The sequence below is a fragment of the Phaenicophaeus curvirostris genome, chromosome 4 (assembly GCF_032191515.1).
Source record: "Phaenicophaeus curvirostris isolate KB17595 chromosome 4, BPBGC_Pcur_1.0, whole genome shotgun sequence".
Taxonomy (NCBI): domain Eukaryota; kingdom Metazoa; phylum Chordata; class Aves; order Cuculiformes; family Cuculidae; genus Phaenicophaeus; species Phaenicophaeus curvirostris.
This window is the reverse complement of record NC_091395.1, coordinates 25,172,190-25,194,197: the sequence shown is the minus strand read 5'-3', so window position 1 is coordinate 25,194,197 and position 22,008 is coordinate 25,172,190. Positions and strand designations below refer to the sequence as shown.

At 37.5% G+C, this 22,008-nt stretch overlaps 1 protein-coding gene across 1 annotated transcript in view; it reads right to left on the bottom strand.

The window, feature by feature from the left end:
• TACR3 (tachykinin receptor 3) overlaps window positions 1-21,739 on the bottom strand; it is a 35,774-nt gene extending 14,035 nt beyond the window's left edge. The window contains exons 1-3 of the mRNA XM_069855533.1: window positions 20,940-21,739; window positions 6,955-7,143; window positions 5,409-5,559 (exon numbers count right to left, since the gene is read on the bottom strand). Of these exons, the coding sequence (XP_069711634.1) occupies window positions 5,409-5,559; window positions 6,955-7,143; window positions 20,940-21,415 (816 nt within the window). The 5' untranslated portion in view covers window positions 21,416-21,739. The remainder of the gene's footprint in view (window positions 1-5,408; window positions 5,560-6,954; window positions 7,144-20,939) is intronic.
• Between the last annotated feature and the right edge of the window lie 269 nt (window positions 21,740-22,008).

The following is a 22,008-nucleotide window of genomic DNA, read 5'->3' as shown; positions in this document are numbered from 1 at the left end:
ACAAATCCTTGGACACAGTGTGTCAAAACATTTTGTTTCTTATAGCTGAATGCAAACTTTCACATGAGGTTTTATGATTGGGGCGGTATCTAACTAATCTGTCTGTTCAGACTTGGTGGTTCCTTGTTAGCAACAAGGATGTTTAATTTCAGAATGACTTGCTATTTGACGTTTGAGTTCATTGTGTGCTATTCCCATTGCCTGCTTCTGATTATAAAGGTTTATATTATGAGTATGGTCTTGGGTTTCCAAATCTGTGTCAGCCTTTGTGGGTGCTCATAATTAATTCACTGTTCTATGAATTTTGATGCTATGCTGTAATATCTTTGACTTGCTTGTGATTTTTTTTTTAAATTTAATTTAACAAATTTTACCCCTTAATAAGCTACTCTGTAGTGAAACAATTCAGCTTCTTTCTTTCATCCTGACCTGATGATCCTGACCATTTAATACCAGCAAAAGCATAATTATTTCTAACTAGTGCTTTTCTTATTTTGTGCAATGTAGTATAAAATGTATATTAACAGGAATTCATTTCATTTATTTATATTTGCTTAAAAACATGTAAAAAGGAAAATCTGCTTCTTTGTTTGCACTGAAAGCCTGTGAGTAGTCATGAACAGTGTGCTGAACTATATTTTTGTAGCTGTACTTCTATGTAAAAAAAGAATATAAAGTCATGAGACAAGTCCTGCTTGATCAGTTATCTATCTAGCCTACTAGTCTGCCTCTGGCAGGAGCAGTAGGGGTTGCTATTTAGGGACATTCCATGAGCTTGGCCATTTTCCATATTTTATTTTCTTAATACTTCCCCAGCATCCAGAATTATATTAGAGAAGGTTACATTGCTCCTTCATCTTTTCAGTATTTATTTATGAATTTATCGCTTGTTAATTTACCTAATACCTTTCTGAACCTTCTGAGATCATAGCACCTGGCGTGAGAGAGTCTCAGAATGTCTTTACCAAATTTTTAATTTCCCCTTTCTTGAAGTACTCTCTTTTCTACCTGCTTTAAACTGTTCTCCTATTAGTTCTTGTATTTCGAGATTTGGGGACCAAGAGTTCTTTAGTCACTTTATCTGCCACCTTTGTGATTCTGTAAACCGTGATCATCTCGTTCCTTGGACTCCTTCTGTCCAAAACGAGAAGTACAGGACACTTCTGACTCTTTTTTTTTTTGATCATTTTAGTTGCTCCTCTTTGGACTTCCTCTAAATCCATGAAAGAAAAAAAAACAACAAACCAAACAACAAAACAATCAGAGAGAACAAGCCAGAGAAATGTTTGAATGGCTACGTGTGAAGTGTTCTTGCAGCAGTCCTTATAGAGAACATTTGCTTAGATTCTGTCCTATTGTTTACTTTTGTCATTTCTGAAAGCAGGGAAATAATTCATGTAAGTATTCTAGAAAATTATTCAAAATTTTGGGGATGTTTTATTTCAATATTTACTTGTAGTACTTGAAGACTTCACCTGGGTATTTTTATTTATCTGGCAAAAACTTTCCAGGCACTAATTTTGAGTGATTTCTTGAATTTAAATATAACCATTCTGACCCTAATCTGGAAAAGTATGTCCTTCTGTTTTACTTAATTAGGCTTCTCACACTATGTAATATTTCAAATTTATATTAAAAAGTTGTTCTTGTGACATCATTATTCTTCCACTTTCACAACATCTTGAATATTATTTTCTTTTCAGATGGAAGTCTTAACTTTTCTGCTTTTGCATTTTCTCCTCCACTGTGTTGTGTGTACTATATCAACTTATTAAATAAATGCATTTGGTTGTGAATGGATGTGAGATGTCTACTTTTCCTGTCAAAATATATAAAGAAAACTTTGAAAATCATCTCTCCAGCACTTCCTCTAACACTGTGAATAATGAGTAAACAGTTTTTTTTCTGTTTTTACATGCAAACTTGCAAAACAATTTTTATATTGGCTTTTAATCAGTCTTCGTTGCAATTGAGATGATACCTCAAGCTGTGTTAGGAGAAGCAAAGAATACAGGTAGAGACATAAAAATGGAGGAATCATGAAAATTGCTGAAGAAGATGCACAGTGACATGTTATCATGAAGTTAATAGAGGTAAGGGGAATTGTAAAAATAAGATACAAAAGTTAGGGGGAGTATTTCCTGTTTTCTATGTTCTGCCTGTCGGGACAAGGCAATGGCATCAGCTGTTGAGAGAAACACTATTTTTTCAGAGGAAAATTGCATCAGAACTGCATCTTTTGAGAAAGACAACAGTAACTGATCTACAGTACATGATTATCCCCTCTTACAGGTTAAGTAAAGTCGTAAGAGGATATGCAACAGAAGGTTAGTTAGGGGAAAAAAACGTGTGGAGGCAACATCTGAGAGTAAGTCTCTAATTATCTGAAATTGAGTATAAAGATAATTTTGGTGTAATAAAACTGATAGCAACATTATGAGCTACCTATATAAACTTCAGTTATGAATGGCAGCACTGAAACTATAATTCCATCTTGTGAAAATGGGAATTGTAGGAGAATAAATTATGTTCAAATGAACATCAATCAGTTTCATGACAGCAACTTTAAGAAGGGGTAATGGCTGCAAATTTCCCATGTGTAGTGGATGTTTAGAAGTTCAAAAGACTGATATCAGGCAAATTTAAATGATTCAAGCCCCAAGACATTTGATCTGTCAAGGAAATTAGAAAAAGTAGTAGTATTCAGGACTGCATGAGGCTACTTTCTAAATATTTCAAGTCTTTGGCCATTAAAGATATTAAGTATGACTTTATGTTGCCCAGCCTGTAGTGCAAACTATTAAATTCTGCAAATTCTTTATTCTTTGATGTTGCTTTCAGAAGGATTTAGGATGCATTGCACATTCACACATATGAAGTGATGAGAGTATCTATCAAACAAATTTCTTAAGCTTCAAGTCTTTTCTTAGCAAACATTTTTTCTTTAAAAGGTTTTACATGAAGTGTTCACTACCTTCTAAACAATGAATAGCATTTCAAACAATCCTAAACAAACATCCTTTGCACTGTATCATTGCATAAAATGAAATGTGCAGCCAGCTATTTTGTATTTCTCCTTCATTATAAATGCAGCCATTTCAGACTTCCCATATGTCTAGATAGCTGCATGCTAAATAGTAAGAAAATCAGATGATTTCTTTGTCTGAATGAAAGAAAAGCCATAGCTCTGTTGTCAGAGATACACTGAATGATAGCTTTATTTGGATTCTAGTCTATTTGTTCTTCTGCACGAATGACCAATTATGATTCATCTTTCCAAATACCAGTTATTTCATAAATCTTGCTGGAAAACACAGCAGGGGAACTGAAGACCTGTCATGGAGCTCTGCAGATAAAGTCAGTGATGCAGTTACAATATATTTGCCCGTAATTTGATCCCCTTGTTTCATGTGCTGAAAGATTCTGTTCCAGTACCCTTGCATATAAAATTGTTTAATTAAGGATGCTATTCCTTGTCTGTTTCATATAGAGTTCAAAAGAGCTGCTATTTTAAAAGCGTTTGAGGGATTTAATTGAACCCTTCATAGCATATAGTTAAGAGGTAGCTTTTTTTTTTCTTTTGAGACCTTTAGTTTTTAATGACAGATGTTTATTTTACTTGGTTGTTAAGATAAATTTGCTCAAGTTCTGTAGTCTCTGGGTTCTCCAAGTTAGCTTTCATTAATTTTCTTTCCACATTTGTGTTTGCAAACTGTCTGTTACAGATGTTGATTCCTTAGGTTTTTTTTTACAGTCAGACCCTGTGCACCCTCCACTGAGTATTTGCTTCCTTTTTTTTAACTTTCTGAATGGGCAGTATCAGTAATAGCACAGTTAATTGATCAGTGAAATCTTTTTTCTGCTTATGATCTGTAGGAAAGGTAGTTTTGTAACTTTGAAAATACACTTTTGGGTAAGTGACAACTTACATGACAAAGACTGCAATGGTAATATTGGACATCTATAGATAATGTTAATAAGTAAAATGTTTTCAGTATTTCTGGAAAATAGTCCAATAATTTCACCTTGGAGAAAATATGCAAAGAATACTGGTTAGTTTTCCATAGGGATTTTTCACCACTTTCTCTACTTTCACATTCCAAATTATCTATGAACTGTTATAAGGTAATGGTAGTGATAATACTAGTCAATCTATATATTGCTTATTTAAGAGAGGCTAGCATTTTGCCCCTTAAAAATACTATGTGAAGGTGAGAATAAATTACACCTTCAGCTTCATGTGAGTCACATCATACAGTAAAGCTGTCTAGGCACGACTGAAACTCGCCATAGAAAGTTTTGCACTTGTCTCTTATGAGTCTGGGGATGTATGAATGAGAAAATGATCCTAATCTTTCCACTTGTATATCCTCTGCCACAACAACTACTTCTGTGTAGTATATGTGGAAAATCCATTTTCAAATTCCTGGTGGTGTCCTGAAAGAAATGAAAACATCAGTGTCCTCCAATATTTGCAGATCTTCTGTTGTTTTGGGACCCAATATGCTGCACTCTGCTATTGCTACAGAATGGTAACACATACCACTGTTCAAATAAATGAACAGTACAAGAAGCAAACCGAGCAATTGAAAATATACTCCTCATCGTAAATTACATCTCCAAGTTTGTGTGCTATTTTTACAAATCTGAAAGGTTAAATGCATTTTAAAATGGAAAAATTGTCAGAAATAAAAAGCAGATGGGCTGTATTATCAAAGAGGAAAAATTATATTAAGAAAAAGAATTTATGTGAAAGAAGCCTTCGTAGCACTGCAATGCCATGAAAACTGAACTGGAAACAGCCGAATAATCTGTTCATAAGCAATTCATAATCTAGTTATATTAGGCAATATTTACAGTGAAAAATATTGGAAAAAAGAAAACTAGAAAAAAATTAGTTTGTATTTCTCTCCAAAAGTAATTGATTTAAAATATAAACTTTTCAACATGAACAGGCTGATCAGCACTTATCTTAAAGCTGCATGGAAATTAATCTATTGAAAACTGCAGCAGGATTCACTTTTCTTTCAGTAGGATGAAAGTCTGGTCTAAGAGGAGCTAGCGGTGTGTTAGGCCTTTGTTCAGACTCAGTATTTTAGCTCTGTAAAGGACAAATGTTTTGTTTTAGTTTCTACATGTAAGATACACTATATGCTGCTATATCTAGAATAAGAATTTAAACTCCAAATGTTATTTTTATTTAATAATAAACAGTAAAATTAGAAAAAGAACAGCCAGGGAATCTAGAAGACAGGTCTCAAACTTATCAAATCTTTATTGAAGTAGATATCTCATTACTGTTATTTCAAGTGACTTGGGGTTTCTGAAAGAATATACCGTGATACTTCGCAACACAATTGCAGATGATGTTTTGAGGATTTACTTAGTGAGGTTTGATGGAACAGTACCTTTCTCTTAGCTTTGAGCTGCTCATGATATTTGTTGGATGTGTCGCCTGGTATTTCTCCTCCCCAGAGGGTAATTCCCACTATGGAATAAGTGATGCCCATGACAAGCAGTGGAAAGCAGTAGACCAGCACAATCACAATGACATGATACCTGCAATGAAAAAGCGTTAAGCTGGTAAGTGCTTTTGAGAGGAGTTGTACCAATGAAATGAGCTGCTAGAAGTCAAGAGCGCTACTGTAGCACAAAGCGTGTTTTAGGTTGACTGGCTAGTCCTTGGTGTTTTCACTGTCTTTTCCAAAGTCTTTCATTGCATTGCAAATTCATTTATGTTTTAATGCAAGTGTTTTCTTGCGTTTCTAGTTCTGATTCTGAACTTGCACTAGCACGAATTAAGAATTACTCTAGTTATCATAATTAATGGGTGCAGAATAAGGTGTGTTTGTCCATAACTAGTTGAATTGATTTAATTATTACTCAGCCATGTATCTTAAAGGCAAGCTAGGTATTTTGAACTCTAGTCTGGACCATAAATGAAATAGGAAAATAAGTATTTAAATGGTATATTCATAAAAAGGCCCTCATAAGTGTCCTGTGTTACACAATGTACTTCATGTGGCAGATCTGTTGCACGCTGGCAACACGGTTCTATTGCCCATGTGCAACATAGTCATCACTGCACTGGGAAAAAAGAAAAGACAAGATCTCTAGCTTCCTATTAGTTCCTGGTTAAACCATCTTCAGATAAAATCCCTATGAACAATCAATGAAGAATTCCCAGCCAACACCGAGAGTGACCTTACTGCCCTAGAAAGAAACAACTGTGCATGACTCCTAAAAAAAAAATTAAAAATTATATATGACTAGGGCCTCTTTGACTTGCCTGAAAGAGAGCAAATGGTCAAATTTGATGCTGAATGGTTACACAGGCTTTCAGCCTTGAACACAGAGTTCATCTTAAATGCCAATGAAGACATGAAAGGAAAGTTAAACATATATTCCTAATTCTTCCAGAGGGCCAAATATTTGATTTAACTGACACTTTCAGAAACTGGAATCAGGTATAGGTTTTACAGTTTTCTTCTTTGGACTGATATCTGAGATAATAATTGTGGTCATGTAACAGAATGAAGTAGGATAATCCAATCCTCTCTTTAAGAGATTTAGAGAAAAAAGATCTTATTATGACGAGAGGCTGGAAATACTTGTTTTCCTGCTTAGGATGAAAAGGAAGCTTTCTTTGAATTTCATGTTCTGTTCCCATCTTTGCCGGTATAGAAGCAGTAGCCATCTTAAGTGAAGCAATGATGATAAACATGCAATATGGGATGGAGAACACTCATAGAAGTGGGAGAGAATAAATTAGCGCCATTTATCATTTATAATGCTCTGTCTTCTTAGCTTAGAAAACTTCCTTTAAGTTTCTCAGTGATCAATGCCATTAGTTATTCTGCATGTAGAGTGTCTGCATGACACTCGACAGCTTTTGTCAAGTCCATTTGAAGTGTAGACAATACCTTGCACAACTATAAAAAAAAAACAACTTACGTAAAATGCTGTTTTGGACCACCTGGCCATGCTACATAGCAAAGAGTTCTCCCAGGCGTCACCTTGGTTATGGAGTATAGGCACTGGGGAAAGGCCAAAAGGAAAGCCAATATCCATATGCTCCCAATGACCACCTTGGTAGCAGTCGCAGAGAGTCTCGGTTTCAAAGGATCAATAATGGCCATATACCTGGGAAAAAAAGCAAAAAACTGTCCTTTAGAAACCTTCAGAGATCAGGATATGCCTAAAATCAACCAAAGCTTAGGGTCTGGGGAAGAACAGAAGCAGAGATATTTGTCTTCCTGCAGTTCTGATGGCATTGTTGTCTTTGGGTGGTTCAACCCCAAAGAACCCCCCCTTCTTTTGCTGGAAGAAAACCAGGGTTCATTGGATATTATTTTAAAGCTGTGGGACACGTGGTTAACCGTATGTGTACCAGCAGAACAACTATTTCTCAAAGAGTTGATTTAATCCTGTTATTGCACACCCGGACTGAAAAGCAACAACACAGCTGGATCCTCAATACAGGATTTATCTTTAATTAAAAAATGAACAGCCAAGCTGTCCAGATTATCAGTCGTCTGTCCAAAAGCTACAGGAACCTGATAAGTCTGCATGCTTTTATGTCAGTAAACATAGTCTGACTTCAGATCATCTGTCAAAGAGCCCCAGACTGCAACTGATTGGTATAGAAGCTGAGAGAGGAACCATGTGACCTTTCCCTTTGGCAATGCAGGAATGATAAAAGCACCAAGAGACATATATGAATACGGCACAAAACCACCTCATTTGCCTTCTCAGTTCCTGTGCTCTCAGGTAGGTTAACAGTCTTTTTGCTGCCCTGTAATTGCATTGGCAATCCATGTACACTGATAACTTTAGAAGGACATGAAAAAAAATTATTAAAAAGTTTACTCTAATTACAATTTAAAAGCCTAAGAAAAAAGAGAAACAGAAAGGCATCAAGAAAGACAGTAAAAGAAAAAACAAGTCTTGTTTTCTGTCTTTTGATCTGTTATAGATGCAAAGAACAAGGGAGATAGAAATTTTGCATTTTATATACATCATATCTCATACCTCATGATTTTCACATTTTTCGAAGCATAACTACTGCTTTGATCTCTGGGCTAAACCCTGAATTAACTTATTTTCCACCAACTACCCTAATAGATATATTTTGTTTCATGTAACAATGATCAAATAATGACTTGCAAAATCATTAATAATATTAATTAAAAAAGAGCACTATTGAAAATTTATTCCACTATTAGGAGGGAATGCAGACAACTATCAGCCAGAATCACATCGAAAGACATTTTTGTACTTCTGTAAAACCAGGGACATGCTGGCTATATTTATGTCCACATTATGTTACTGGTATAACATACTGGATAACTAACTACAGGTTCTTTAATCTGACATCTTAATGTTTTCCAAAATAATAAAAAGAAATGTTTTTTTACATTAATATTTTGCTTCAGATCCAGATGGTTCCCAAAGCAAAAAATCCTTTTATTCATTGTTAAACACAATGTTGTTTGTGAATTAATGTAGAAGTTAATGAATCAACAATTTAAATCAAGAAATTTCCTTGGAAGTATTCAAGGTATCAGTGCTGATTCAGAAAACCAAAGATCTGCCCTTTTGCTGTTGCAGAAGAGCATGCACTGTTCTGAACATCTCGATAACGATCAGTAAAGGACTAACGTTTGTTTTTATTCAGTAGAATAGTAGGACTTGTACTGATTAAAAGATTAAAAGACTCAAAATCTAATGTAGGGAACATCCAGTCCTTAGACAAACTACCTTGTTATACACTCAAATACCTACAAAACCACAGCACCAATTAAAAGGTTACCCACCTCCAGAAGCAGAACCCTACTCCCTGAACATGTGCAGTAGAAAACTTGTATGATGCAACCACACACGATGTTTATTACAATGACATATAAATCACCAACCAGTTATTTATAGAGGGAAGTACTTAGCATATATTCACTTTGCAACTTTTGTAATAAGTTGGGTGCAGGGGCTCCAGCTGGGTGTGCTTGATTTGTGGAAAGCCACTGGGCACCCAGTCTGGTGCAACACTGAAATAAAATCAGTTTCTTGACTTGGAGTGCGAGATTGGCTATTTGCATGCTGGGTGACAAATACGACTTTTTGGGCAACAATGCCTTTGTGCAGGAAGGACTTAACTGCCAAGAGAGTATTGACAGCTCTCTACTACTGAGTCTTTGATAACAAATCTAATGTATTCTAATTAGCCAGTACACTAACAATTAAAATGAAGTATCTAACTTGTTCCTTAGTGGCTTAGAACTAAAATTGCTTAATTAACATAGTAAGATATTGTTTTACAGCCACAATTCTTACTCTCACTCAAATTTGTTACTTGTGGTTGGTAGCATTTTCCCAGAGAACCAATCATTGCCATAATTAAGGATAGTGGAAAATGTGGGATGATTCTCCGCTGCAGGTTAGGAAAGACCTCGGTAGCTGAGCTGTAGCTCGTAAGAATCCTAGAAGAGAATTAAGTCCTTCCTTAAAGGGTCATTGGGCACTGGAACAGGTTGCCCAGGGAGGTAGTTGAGTCACCTTCCCTGGAGGTGTTTAAGGCACGGGTGGACGAGGTGCTAAGGGGCATGGTTTAGTGTTTGATAGGAATGGTTGGACTCGATGAGCCGGTGGGTCTCTTCCAACCTGGTTATTCTATGATTCCTGCACTGTTAGCTGTCCTTTACAAAGGAGGCTTAGCTAATCCTGCCTGTAGTTATGTTTGCTGCGAGTATCTTGACATCATGGGTACTTAACACGGGTTAGCTGTTTGCCTCTTTAGCCTCAACCTGAAGGAGCAGTAGCTAGTGTTTCAGTTGGCCCTTGCCTTTGATCTCTGTCCATTTTGGCCAGGTCTTTCCATCACGGATGAAAGCCCCTGCTTGTGCAGGCTAGAATTTACATGCTTATGTGTTGCTCAGAAAATTAGTGAGGTGAAGAGGCCAGGTGTGGGATAACATGTATGTATACTGAAGGATATTGTCCCTGTATATTCCAGGTTTCTCTGTCATTAGGGCTCATTTCCTTACTGTGTTTGATATCCTTACATATATTTTGTATGGCAATGTGCCAGTCACAAGGGGGAGCAGCAGGCAGCTGTCTGAATTGTGCACGGGATGGTGCTGAACACGGTGTAGAAAAGTTCAGTAGCAGGCCAGGAATGAAAGGGAGAATGATGAGGTACAGGATCTGGTGAAAAAAGCAGAAGAATTGAGACTCGGAGACAGTTTGCTGAATGCAAAAACAGGAATAGAAGTGAAACAAGAATAATGGAAAACTAATAGGAGGAGAAGCAAAGAAAGGAGAAATGTAGAATAATAGATAGGAATTGGATTGAGAAAGCGGACAGTAAGAAAGGAAACTGGAGTGATGTAAAGGCAAAAGACATGGAAAAAATCAGCCCTAGTGGACCAGAGACTCCAAGTTAAGCAGAACTGGTAGAAAAGCACGATGTTTTGACAGCAGGGCTCTGTGAATTTTGCCTCTGCAGGTGTACAGGAGAGAACTCCCAAAGAGTTGTTCTCTCTGTGATCAGCCAACCATAAACTGTGTGCAAGAGGAACAGATGGACTTCTCTGATGCTCCAATGCCATCTATCTTAACGAGTGTTCTGGTTCTCCAGTGGGAGAATTTATTCAGTCCTTCTGAAGTCAGTGAGTGCTGAGGCTCTTGTGCTGTCACCGTCTTCTGTGACATTTATACACAGACCTTGGACCCCCCCACCTTTGTCACTAAAGATACTAAAAAATGGTAGCCATTTGAGCTGAAGCAGTATTTATAATGTCTATAAGCAACTGAAGACTTGTTACATCACTGGAAAGCATTCTGTAGCCACACAAGCATTATTCAGTGGGGCGCTGTGCCAATTTGCGCCAATTTGCTTTGCGGTCTTTGGGCATTTGCTGTTCAGTCAGTCACCAGGCTGGAGCAATGGGACCCCCCTGCCAAATAAAGGGCTCTGAACTGTCACAAAGTTTGATTTCAGGATTGGACTTAATGCTTTCTCACTCCAGTGGGAGCTGCTGCTGATGGTACAGATAGCTTTTTCCACACAATAAAGCAACGATGCAGAATCTAAAATACATTATCAGAAACTTATTAACTCATTATGCTCACATATCACAACAAGCAGAAACCATTATTACCCCATCTTACATAGACGTTAACACTCGGAAGATAATTATAGGATTGAATATGCCCATTTAGAAATTTAGAGGTGTAAATATATGTGGGTAGACACTCAAGCCAACACTTGCAAGAATGTGGATTACTCAACGTTTGCATCATGCTCTATGTATTACTCTAATGCATTTTTAGGCAGCACTTTAGTTTCATCACTGTAATGACTGGCATATGATTCTGTCTGCTGTGATCATGCTATATTCTACTGTCATCGCTTTTCTTCCAGCTTTGGCTTGTGTTAGTCTTTATCCCTCAGTAATTTCTACTGAGGTCAACCAGACTCTTTCCATCAAACTTAATGAGAAATCAACCAGTCTGCAAGACATAATGGCTGGTGCATCATGGTGCGCTTGCTGCAGCACTCTTTTCCTTCAAGACTGTTTTCTTACTTGTTTCTTGGATTCATTAAATCAAAAAATCTGTTTTCTCTGAAATTATAATAGTAACAGTCCTCATTTGAGTAACTTCAACAAGCTCTTTAAGCCAGTGTTCATAATGACAGTATAATCATGTAGCTCTGTTTGTTACAGTTTGCAAATAGCATAACAGACAAACAGCTGGTAAGTACTACAAAAGCTTCTGAATTTTATGTATTGTGGTCCTGACAGTAGGAAAGATTAAAAAAGCAATCCTAACTTACCTTCTTTGTGAAACAGCCTACACTGACTAATGTAGGCAGGAAATCGTCCCTCTTTAACACATTACTTAGAAAATTGTAGCAAAAATATGTAAGGTATTTTTAAAACAAAATGTTGTTCAAAATTGGATCCTACAGATGCCCATCTGGAGACACAGTTGGAACGCTTTAATCATCCTAAGTTATTTGTTTCACCTGTTAACAGTGTGTTTCTAAACTCAAATGGGGAAAAAAGTTATCAGCCCAAGATTGTGACAGGCAATTGGGACTTGGCAAAGGAAGAGACTGAGAGAAAATCACAATGCTTGCATATAAGTGCCTTGTCAATAGCCAACAACAGAGAGCACTTTCTTCAAAAATGCACAGATGCTGTTATTCCATCAAAACAGAAGCTGATTTTGAAACTTGGGCTCCAACCGTTGTATTTGGAATAAACTGGTAATTAAGAAACTTAGGTGGGGAAATTGCTATGATTCCCTATTCTTATTTGAAGGATTTTCTACAAGGTTTTAAAGGATCTCTGTAAAGTAGATACAGTAGACTGAAGGAAGATGGAGTGAACTGTGACATTTTAGAGGCATTTTTTTTGTATGATGAAAACCAAATCTTTAACTTTTGCATTCTTTAATCTTTATCTTCTACCTACTAGTGCAGGACTCCGTCTTTTCTTGTGAGATTGGTCTGTATTCATTCATTCAGACTGACTTTCTCTGCAGGAGGACTGTTTCTGATTGTTGAATAAGACTGGTTTTCGTATCCAGAAGGATCTGCAGTGAACGTTACTGTTACACATTGACCACATTAAGGCTTATAGCATAACGAAAGAGTATATGACAACATGATAAAAAACCACATTGTATATCTGAAAGAACAGTGGGCTGTATCCCAGAGGGACAACTTGGCCTTTATTTACCCAGAGGCACATGTGCTGCTCTTGGTGAATGGCTGTCATGCTTGGAGCAGGGAGTAATGCTGTTTTTCTGAAATCAGGGCTAATGTCCAACGGCTTGCTTTTGGATACCTCTTATCAGAAACCTGAAAACAGCAATACTGAAATTCTTCAGAATAGCTGAGTTTTCACAAACAGTGTAATGCTTTCTACTTGAAAATTTTGGTAACTGGCAATGGATTAGTATTTTATAAGTATGTAATTGATTTCACACAATGTATGCTATAACTACATATACTGATAGAAAAGTGGTGGACTAATTGACTTGGCCTTACAGAAAAGCTTCTGTTTCTCTTATTCTTTAAACATAATTTGCTTGGGCTATTAGGGACCAATATTAATACAAAATCTGTAAAAATATCTCCATCTGCACAGACTACAACCCACTGTGTTGTTGCTGACGTTTCTGACACTGTCATGTGAATGGCTTCCTTCTTGTTTGTGCAGTTATTTTGAAACAATTTTATTTTAGGTAAAAACAAATACATGAATGGTAGTTTTCTCTCCTAGTTTGTAAATGTCAGAAATGCATACATGCAGACAATAATATTCAAGGAAAAAAACCCAAATCCCAGACCAACCCTTGACTTTGAAAAAGTACCGCAGGTTACATTACATAGTAAACCACAGATACATCTTTTAATAGTTTTTATTAAGCCATAAATAAGGGCACTGAGAAAATATATTTAAGGCTCAGATTCTGTCTAAAATGAACTTCTCATTTAAACACGTGCTTTTGAAGTTGTCAGCTGTTGCTTCCTGACTGGAGCAAGAAGACTTGGGGCTAGTCACTGTTTTAAATGCTGCTTATGCTATTTGAGATATCGGCTTATCAACCTCATTTTTTCACTGCATCTTTTGAAAGCAGCTTCTTAAATAGAATGTTTACTCAATACAAAATAGAGAGGAAAAGGCAGTTGTGACACCTGTATTTATTCCCAAACTGCCTCAGTGTGTTATCAATAGCATAGCTCTGACTTGAATTTTGACCAAACCCTAAAAAGATTCTGCCTTTTTGCCTGATCATGATGAGTTTGGACCACAGCAAGAAATGGATTACTTTCACTATGTCTCTGACAGTCTGAATCTTGCAGCCATTGCATTAGGATGTTCTGCAGAAACAACATCTCTTTTCTCAGATAGAAAGAGAGAATTGTCAGACCTTAAAAATAATTTTAGGCCCTCAAGTCGTAGTGTCTTTTGTGTTTCACCTCTTGAGTTCTGAATCTTTAACGCTCTCCTCTTCACTTTTTTCTCTCTGGTTTTGACCACTGGTATTTTTCAGAGGGCAGCCTAGAGACTGGAATCCAGAAATATGATGTACTGCATCTTAAATACAAGTTTGGGAAACACTGAGAAATGGGGAAGGGATTTCCTATTTGAATCCTATAGTTTGATTGGGAAAGTAATAATAATAACAGTGATCATTTTAAGAGCATGTCTTTGTATTTTTCTGTTCGTGATATGCAGTGACTAAGATTGATTCATGAAGTCATAATTACTTTGTAAGAACAGCTGAATTGAACTTTGGTTTGGGGGTAGAGCAGGTAGAGTTTTGTGTAGTTATGTGACATCAGGGGCAGGTAAAGCTAACAATAAAATGTCATCTCATGGAAAAAAACAGCATAGTGAGTTTACAGAAACACCCTTCTTCCATTTCTTTGGATGATAATATCCTCAGATATGAGTTGGGGAGGAGGGAGCTGAATCTCTCTGGGGAAAATAGCCTGTAAAGCACAAGAAACAAGAAAAGTAACCCATCTAGCTTTTGGTTTTTTTATTGTTCTTTTGTACTTCTTGCTCTCCCTTGTCTTCAGTGCAAGTTCTTTCTTTTACATGGAAACCATTTACATTAAGACAACCGCTTAAGGGAAGGGGAGTGAGACAGGGGCCAAAGGTTGCAGTTCTTTTTGGGCTGAGCTCTGTGCAGAGGACAGTAGCTGGCTGGGAGATGCAGGTTCCCTGCCTGCCATTGCTTCAACCTCCTCTATTCACTGGTGAGTCAAGCACAAACCACTTGGTACCGAGCATATGTACAAGAACACAGCTACCAGTGTATCATCTTCTTGGTATGCAGCTTTTGCACACGACTATGATACAGGGTCATGCCCTCTGCATTCCATGCCCTAACCTATTAGACATATTTGAGATCATTTTCTCACATACACATTACCCTATACTTCAGTGTTTCTGAGTACACAGGACAGGTAACAGGCACTTAACTTCCAATTCAGTTAATGTTATTCATATCAAAGATGGTCACATGTAGTTTGGCAGGCGTATCAGTTTAAAATGTTTAAGACATATGAAAGCCTTGAGCAATTTCTCCTAGGAAGAGGAATTCATGAAAAGATAGATACAAAATGAATTGTACTGGAAAGATAATACATTTTTCAGTGTGCTGACTGCCTACTTCAGAATTTTAGTAGCAGATTAGTTTATAGGCTTGTGGTACTACTTTGTGAAAATAATTAAATAATAACTGCTCTTACAGCATACACTTGAAGAGAATGAAGAGCCTAAGTGATACTTTGAGGACCTGAGTGTGTGTGCATGAATTTAGTTTCCATTGTATAAATTGAATCATGTTTTATGCCTCATAACTGTCTTCTATTACAAGCTGGTATCATATTACGTATGCTGGAGTCTAGTGACTATAAAAAGGGATTATCAACAGCCCTCAGTAACTGAACAGTATCACAGAAAAACAGAAATTTGATCCAATATATGTGTGTTTCTAAAGATATATTGGAAGTCTGAGAAATGAGGTGGGAAACTAGAATGACAAATTTTGAATAAGGATGTTGGTGTAATAGGCATACTAGAAACTAGGTAGGAGGAATGTAATGCTGTAATACTAAGATTCATAAAAAGAGAGGAGATTGTGTAAGAGGAAGAATAAAACTCAATGTTAAGTATAGCTCAAAATCAAGTCAGGTGAAACAAATATATTCATGAATAATGTAGAATTTTATGGTTTGAAACTCCAAGCCTATCTTTGAGAAAATAAACTTTAGGATTATACACTCAGCTGATTCACAGTAGTAATGGTGATATACCAAATGAAATTAGAAAGGCTGTGATAGCAGGTAATGCAATTATAATGATAATAAAAAAAAGGTATCGGTGACTTCCGTGCAGACATAAAATATATTCTTGGTCAGCATTAATAACTGCTCTATGGAGCTTCTACAGGGGAGAAACCTGAAGGAAACAAGATGCTCTTGAGCTGGTCCTGAACAGTTTGTATGGATAGGCTTAAATATTATTTTTTTGAATAGTGTAGAAAGTATTGTTGTTTTTGACATTTCCACAGAAACAACAGAAGCCGTCCCCAGAGGCTGCTATGGTAGTGTTTCTTTTAAAAAGAGGGAACTAAAAAAAACTTTAAAAAGCTTGTCAAAAAGAAGTGAGAAGAGCAACCAAGAAAAAATAGAGACTATGAATAACAAGAATCAGTCATATTCTGAAACATGGAGAGTCTCTATCTATCTACTATTTTATTAGAGAAGATTATGTTGATTTTGAAGCTGGTGTTCAGCCAAGTGAGTGTAGGGGTTTTGAAAAGAGAAAGCCAGACCCACGGCTCTTCGATTCTGATTCTTATTCTGCTGCAAATTGTTTGATTGTTTGATTTTTCAATCAAATTTTTATAAAAATCTATCTTGATGTAAACGTTATCCATGTCAACAATATGATGCTGTGTGGTTATACATAAATAAGCTGTCGGGGCTACCAGAAGTAGTAGTGCTACTATATCTGTCTTTTAGCTCTGATTGTGATAGCCTTATTTCTTCTAAAAACAGAGTAGCAGATACAGTTCTGTGGAATAAATACAAATAGGAAGTCTCGGTTGAACTACACAAATATAGAATAAATTTCTGCAGCTGACTGTAGGTAAAAAAAAAGAGCATTTTATTCTTTCAGAAGTACCAAAAAAGATGGAGTCATTATTGAAATTGTAATGAGACTTTGAGACATGATTAAGTTTTAAGTTTTTTAAATGGTGATTTACTTTGATAATCTCCTGATTTGCAGTTAATTATTGGACTTTAATTATTAATGGCTCACTGAGATAGCACATTATAAAATTCCAGAGTTTATACCAACACACCATGTAAGGGAAGTTTGTGATTAAAAAAGTGCATGAAAGTGGGATTCTCTTTAACATTGACCTTTATTTTGTCATTCTTCTTTGCAATACATTTGACTCTGCAAGCAGATGAACTGGAAAACAGTAATCTTCATTACATTTGTATGAAGTATGAATGTTAGTCAATTACTTTTGCATATAAAGAAATCTAATATATGTTATGTATATTTGTAGTATATATATTACATATATATTATATATATATAATATATGTAATAGCTCTTCAAAGAAGAAGTTTGCTTGCATACTAGGGAGAAAATAAATGGTAAGGTGTAAAATAGGATCAACAACTACTGACCATTACTGTTAGAATACCTTGTTTAATTCCAGAGCAGTTGCTTTTACAAAGAGTTAAACTTGTTGAAATAAGCAAATCTTTTTGGAGTTGCTGAGAGAACAATTACTGAGAATGTCATACTGTAGATGTGCGAAGAACAGGAAAGAATACATAAAAATAAGCTAAGAAATGCTCTACTGAAGGTACGTTGTTTTATGCTATATTTGCACATCTCCAGTCTTTCACTTAACCATCAGATATCTGCAGGTAATTTCTGGCCCTAAACACACAACTGGTTGTACAATGAGGCAATCTTGGGATTGCAAGTTAATTTCCAGTGTAAATGAACCACCTCTTTTGCATGCTAAGAACTACTAGCAAGAGACAATGGGTCTTCAATGGCCAGGGCTAGATGGCTTAAGTTTCCATCTTTAAGCTGTCTGAGAACTGTATCACAGCCAGTAGTCACAGATGGACTTACGATACATGAACCTATAGGGTAATGCAGTGGTCAATGGCAAGGGCATATCGGCTCCAGGACTAACCCCTGTTCAGTTTGTCTTAGGGTGTTATAGAAGTTTAGCCCCATAAGGTAGCTAAAGAAACTATTGCACTGGAAGCAATGAGGTGCTGTGCAGCATAAGCTACAGAAGAACTGCCTGTGAAGCAGTACAGAGTGAAATCTGTGCTGCATTCGATAATTGAGCTGATTTGGTTAAAGGTACCTGTGGCATCTGCAGTAGACTGCAAACAGCCTATTGGAGAAGAAGTAGAAGGCAGGGGAAAAAGACTATGAGGAAGGGATGGTCAGAAGTGTGAATAAACCCACAGAAATTTAAGTCTGTGTTCAATGACCAGGTGTCATATGGCAGTCTTGGATACTTTCATCCTCAGCTCCAGACACTGCAATAGAGGAACTGCCTACTCTACAGAAGTTTGTGTCAGTCCAGTAATTTCACAGTGCCCACAGCCTCGACAGCATGGCCTGCAGAATCAGATGTGAAAAGAAACATGTACTGTCCCTGACTCCAGCTCAGTGATGACTAGAATCACAGTGACTCATTCATACTCTATGAACGTCTGGGTATTTTAAAACAATCAGTGGAGGACACAATGACATCCCTTTTAGTGAACTGCAACCCATGACCCTTCAGCATTTTGGGATGCTATCAATTTCTATTGCAAAATCATCTAGTGTCAGTTCCCTCAGTAGCTTTATCTGAATTTGGCAGTTTTTAATTTTTATTTTTTAAAATTTGTTAAGGAGCATGAATATGCAAGTATGAGTTTACTGGATCCAATTTAAAGCAGCACTGGCTGAATTTTTACAGAAGGTAAACCAAAGTTTTAAAAAATGTCCACGTGGCAGATCTGTGTCCTGGAATGTACATCCAGGGATATTCCTTGGGATTAATTTTGACCCTCAGTTTCCCTGTTGCCTCTGCAAAAGCAGCCAGGAAATGGTTAAAGATACTGAACACATCAGGTGTGATTTGGCATAAAAGGAATAGCAGTATGAATAAGGGAGGATGGATAGACTGCTCTTCTCTTTGTTTTACACAATACCCCTTGATATTACAGAGAACTCACATAAATGCACTTCACAGTGCTCTTAAGGGAAGATTTTGGTTTGTCTTTGGGTGGCAGGTGAGCTTGGAAGATGTATTGGGTGCTTTCTTCAGACAAAAAAGAGATCAGAGTGAATAAAAGTAGTAATTGACTCACTTCTGAGAACCAGTGTCTCAAATAGCTAAACCAAGGAAAACGTTTCCAATATATTTGTATATGACCATTGCACTCCAGTCAGCGTGGAGCAGAGCTATTCTTTACTCATTCTGAAAATGCAACATTTGGGTTCCCAAGGAATTCTATTCATCTTCATTTCCTGTTTCCTAGCATGAATTTATGAACTTTCAATGTCGTTAGTAGTACACCTCTGTGGACGTTTATGTTAGAACAATGAAAAAACCTTGCTCAGATCATGCTAGTAACTGCTGGGCTAATGGCATGGGCAGCTGAACAACAGTTAAATCCTCAGCATCAATCAAAACTCTCTTATCCTTCTGAAAACCTCAAGCTAGGAGAGGCTGTTAAGCTAAACCCAGATTGGCAACAGAACAAATCTTTGCCTAGTTAAAGATAGTATCACTGGCTTTATGCTACCTCCTCCATTATTAATGGGAAGAAGCATTTGGGAACAAGATACACCACTGGCAGGAGGAAAGTGTACTGATTTCTTACTCTCTTCACTCATCCCTGGAGTAGAGAGGTAGAAGAGTTGTTAAGAATCTACTTTCTCCTTCATTTTTTATATTTATGGAACAGAAATGCACCTGGCTGAGAATACCACCTAAAACGTGCAATTATTATGAACTTGCCCATAGTGCAGACAAAAGGTAAAACAACATGCTTCCCAATATTTACACCTGGAAACAAGAGATAATGTTTCCGAAGGTGTACTATACCTTACAAAATCTTAACTACTATCACCGGGAAATATTGCACTTCTGCTAAGTCAATTCAGGCAAGATGCATAATGTGATTTTAAATACACTGGAAGTTTTGTAAGTAATTTCAGTGCACTACTAAAAAGAATAAAAGATCTGAAGTACAAAGCAGTCTTTTTTTCTGGATGAAAATTCAGGAATGTATTTGATTCCTAAAGCACATGGTAAGTTATCTCTCCAGTACAAGAAATATGAAAATGATCATAAAGAAAGGAACATTTCCTAAAGGAGAGTAGCAGCACCTTCTGTGATAGATAGTCCATCAAAGCATCTCTGCTGGAAATCTGACAACTACATCTTCCCTTTTCTCAGTGGAGACTACAGCTGTCCTATCATTAATATCAAAAACTCAAAGGTAAAGTTTTCCTTGTCCTATTTTCTTTCACAGTCAGAAAGGTTTGCTCTGCTGCAAGTAATCAGAAAAAAAATCAAGCACTTTGAAACCATGTTCTTCTCAGACCCCTGGGTATGCATAGATGGCAGTGTAAGTAGCATCATTAGTTGAAATCAGGAGGAACTGAGCAGCTCAGAGCTGTCTGTTAGAAGAGTTATTAAAAAAATGTCTAAAGTGATTTTTAAGGAGGAGAAAAACGTCTCCATCAGCTGCAGAAATGCAAAGAGGAGGGAAATTTGAAATTCTCTCCCTTCACACACAATCTCTACCACTCCTGATGAGTATGAATTAGATGACATTGACTGAGAGACAGATATGGTTTTCACAGGTGGAGAAGCAAAACTCTGAGTAATGGCTGTTATTGCAGCATTAGTATTAAAAGATGAAGCACAGAGAACAGCAGAATTCAAACAGAGAGAGGAAGTTTTTCATAGAATCATAGAATCACCAGGTTGGAAAAGACCCACTGGATCATTGAGTCCAACCATTCCTATCAATCACTAAGCCATGCCCCTCAGCACCTCGTCCACCCGTGCCTTAAACACCTCCAGGGAAGGTGACTCAACCACCTCCCTGGGCAGCCTGTTCCAGTGCCCAAGTGTAAAAGAAAACAAGAGAGTAAAACCAGTGAAAGGTTGAAGGAGAAAAACCAAAGACAGGCAGAAAACCAGCATGTTAGGGAGAGATCTTAATGTTCAGAGGAGCACAACTGATGAACTGTTAAAGGCTCTGCCCCTCATCACTTAATGATGGTTATCTCTGTATTTTCATTTTAGTAGAGAATCTGATTTCAGTCTCTCACCACTAAACTTTTCTTGTCTTTCCTCACCTGTCCACAGCTATTGCTGTCATGGAGTAGATGCTGGCGAAAACAGCTGTGATTGGGAAGAAGTTGTGGAAGCGGCAGTAAGCCTCTCCAAAGTACCACTCACTGTGCAGTGCATAGATGAAGTTGATGAGGGCATTGAAAGCAGCCATGGAGGCATCAGAGAAGGCCAGGTTCACCAGGAAGTAATTGGTCACTGTCCTCATGCGCTTGTGAGCCAGGATAATCCAGATGACAACGAGATTTCCAAAAACAGCCACTGTCACCACACCACCATAAGCCAGAGACCAGAGGGCAATGCGCCAAGAGGGTTGCACAAACTGATTGGAGAAGTTGGCTGCTGAGGATGCTACAGGGGCAGAAGCATTTCCAGCTGGTACTCCTAGCACCTGTCCCCAGGGATCGCCTGCTGGAGCAAGGCTTACATTCCACCTGCTGCTCCTGCTCACGTTCCAGTTGTCTGTGAAGACAGAAGTCATCTTGGATATTCCTCTCCTCTCTTCCAGGAATGATGTGCCACTCCCACCCCCCTCTCGCAATCCTCCAAAATCCCCACCAAAAGATAAGAGGAAAGAAAGAAAAAAGGAAGTAAGGCAGCACAGCAGGTACTGGGAAGGAGAGATCTGCCAGGAAAACCTTTGGCAACGCTGTTCAAACTGTTAGAAATGCTGTATCAGCTGAAGCAGGAGAGCTGCCTCTGGGTAGAACAGCATCCCATTCCTCCTGTGTACAGCAGCCTCTTGCTTTTGGTTTTGCTGAAGGAGAAGGGGATCGAGAGCCAAGACACATTTTATAGGCTTGTGAATTCCTGGCGTCATGAAGGGCTGGTAAGATAACACCTCTTTCCCTCTCTTCTCCCTCCTCCCCTTTTATTTCATTCATTACTAGCAGCAGGCACTTTCAGGAGCTGTAGAGAGTGCCACGGGGAAAATGAATTCTCACCTCATTTTCGTTGAGAGATTTGTTTTATATTGCCTTTCTTTAAGTTTCATCATTGTGCTTCCTTTTTAAATAGTCTTTTTGTCCTGTCTTTGCAGAGCTAATTAAGCTGGCTTACTTGAACATCCTGGTG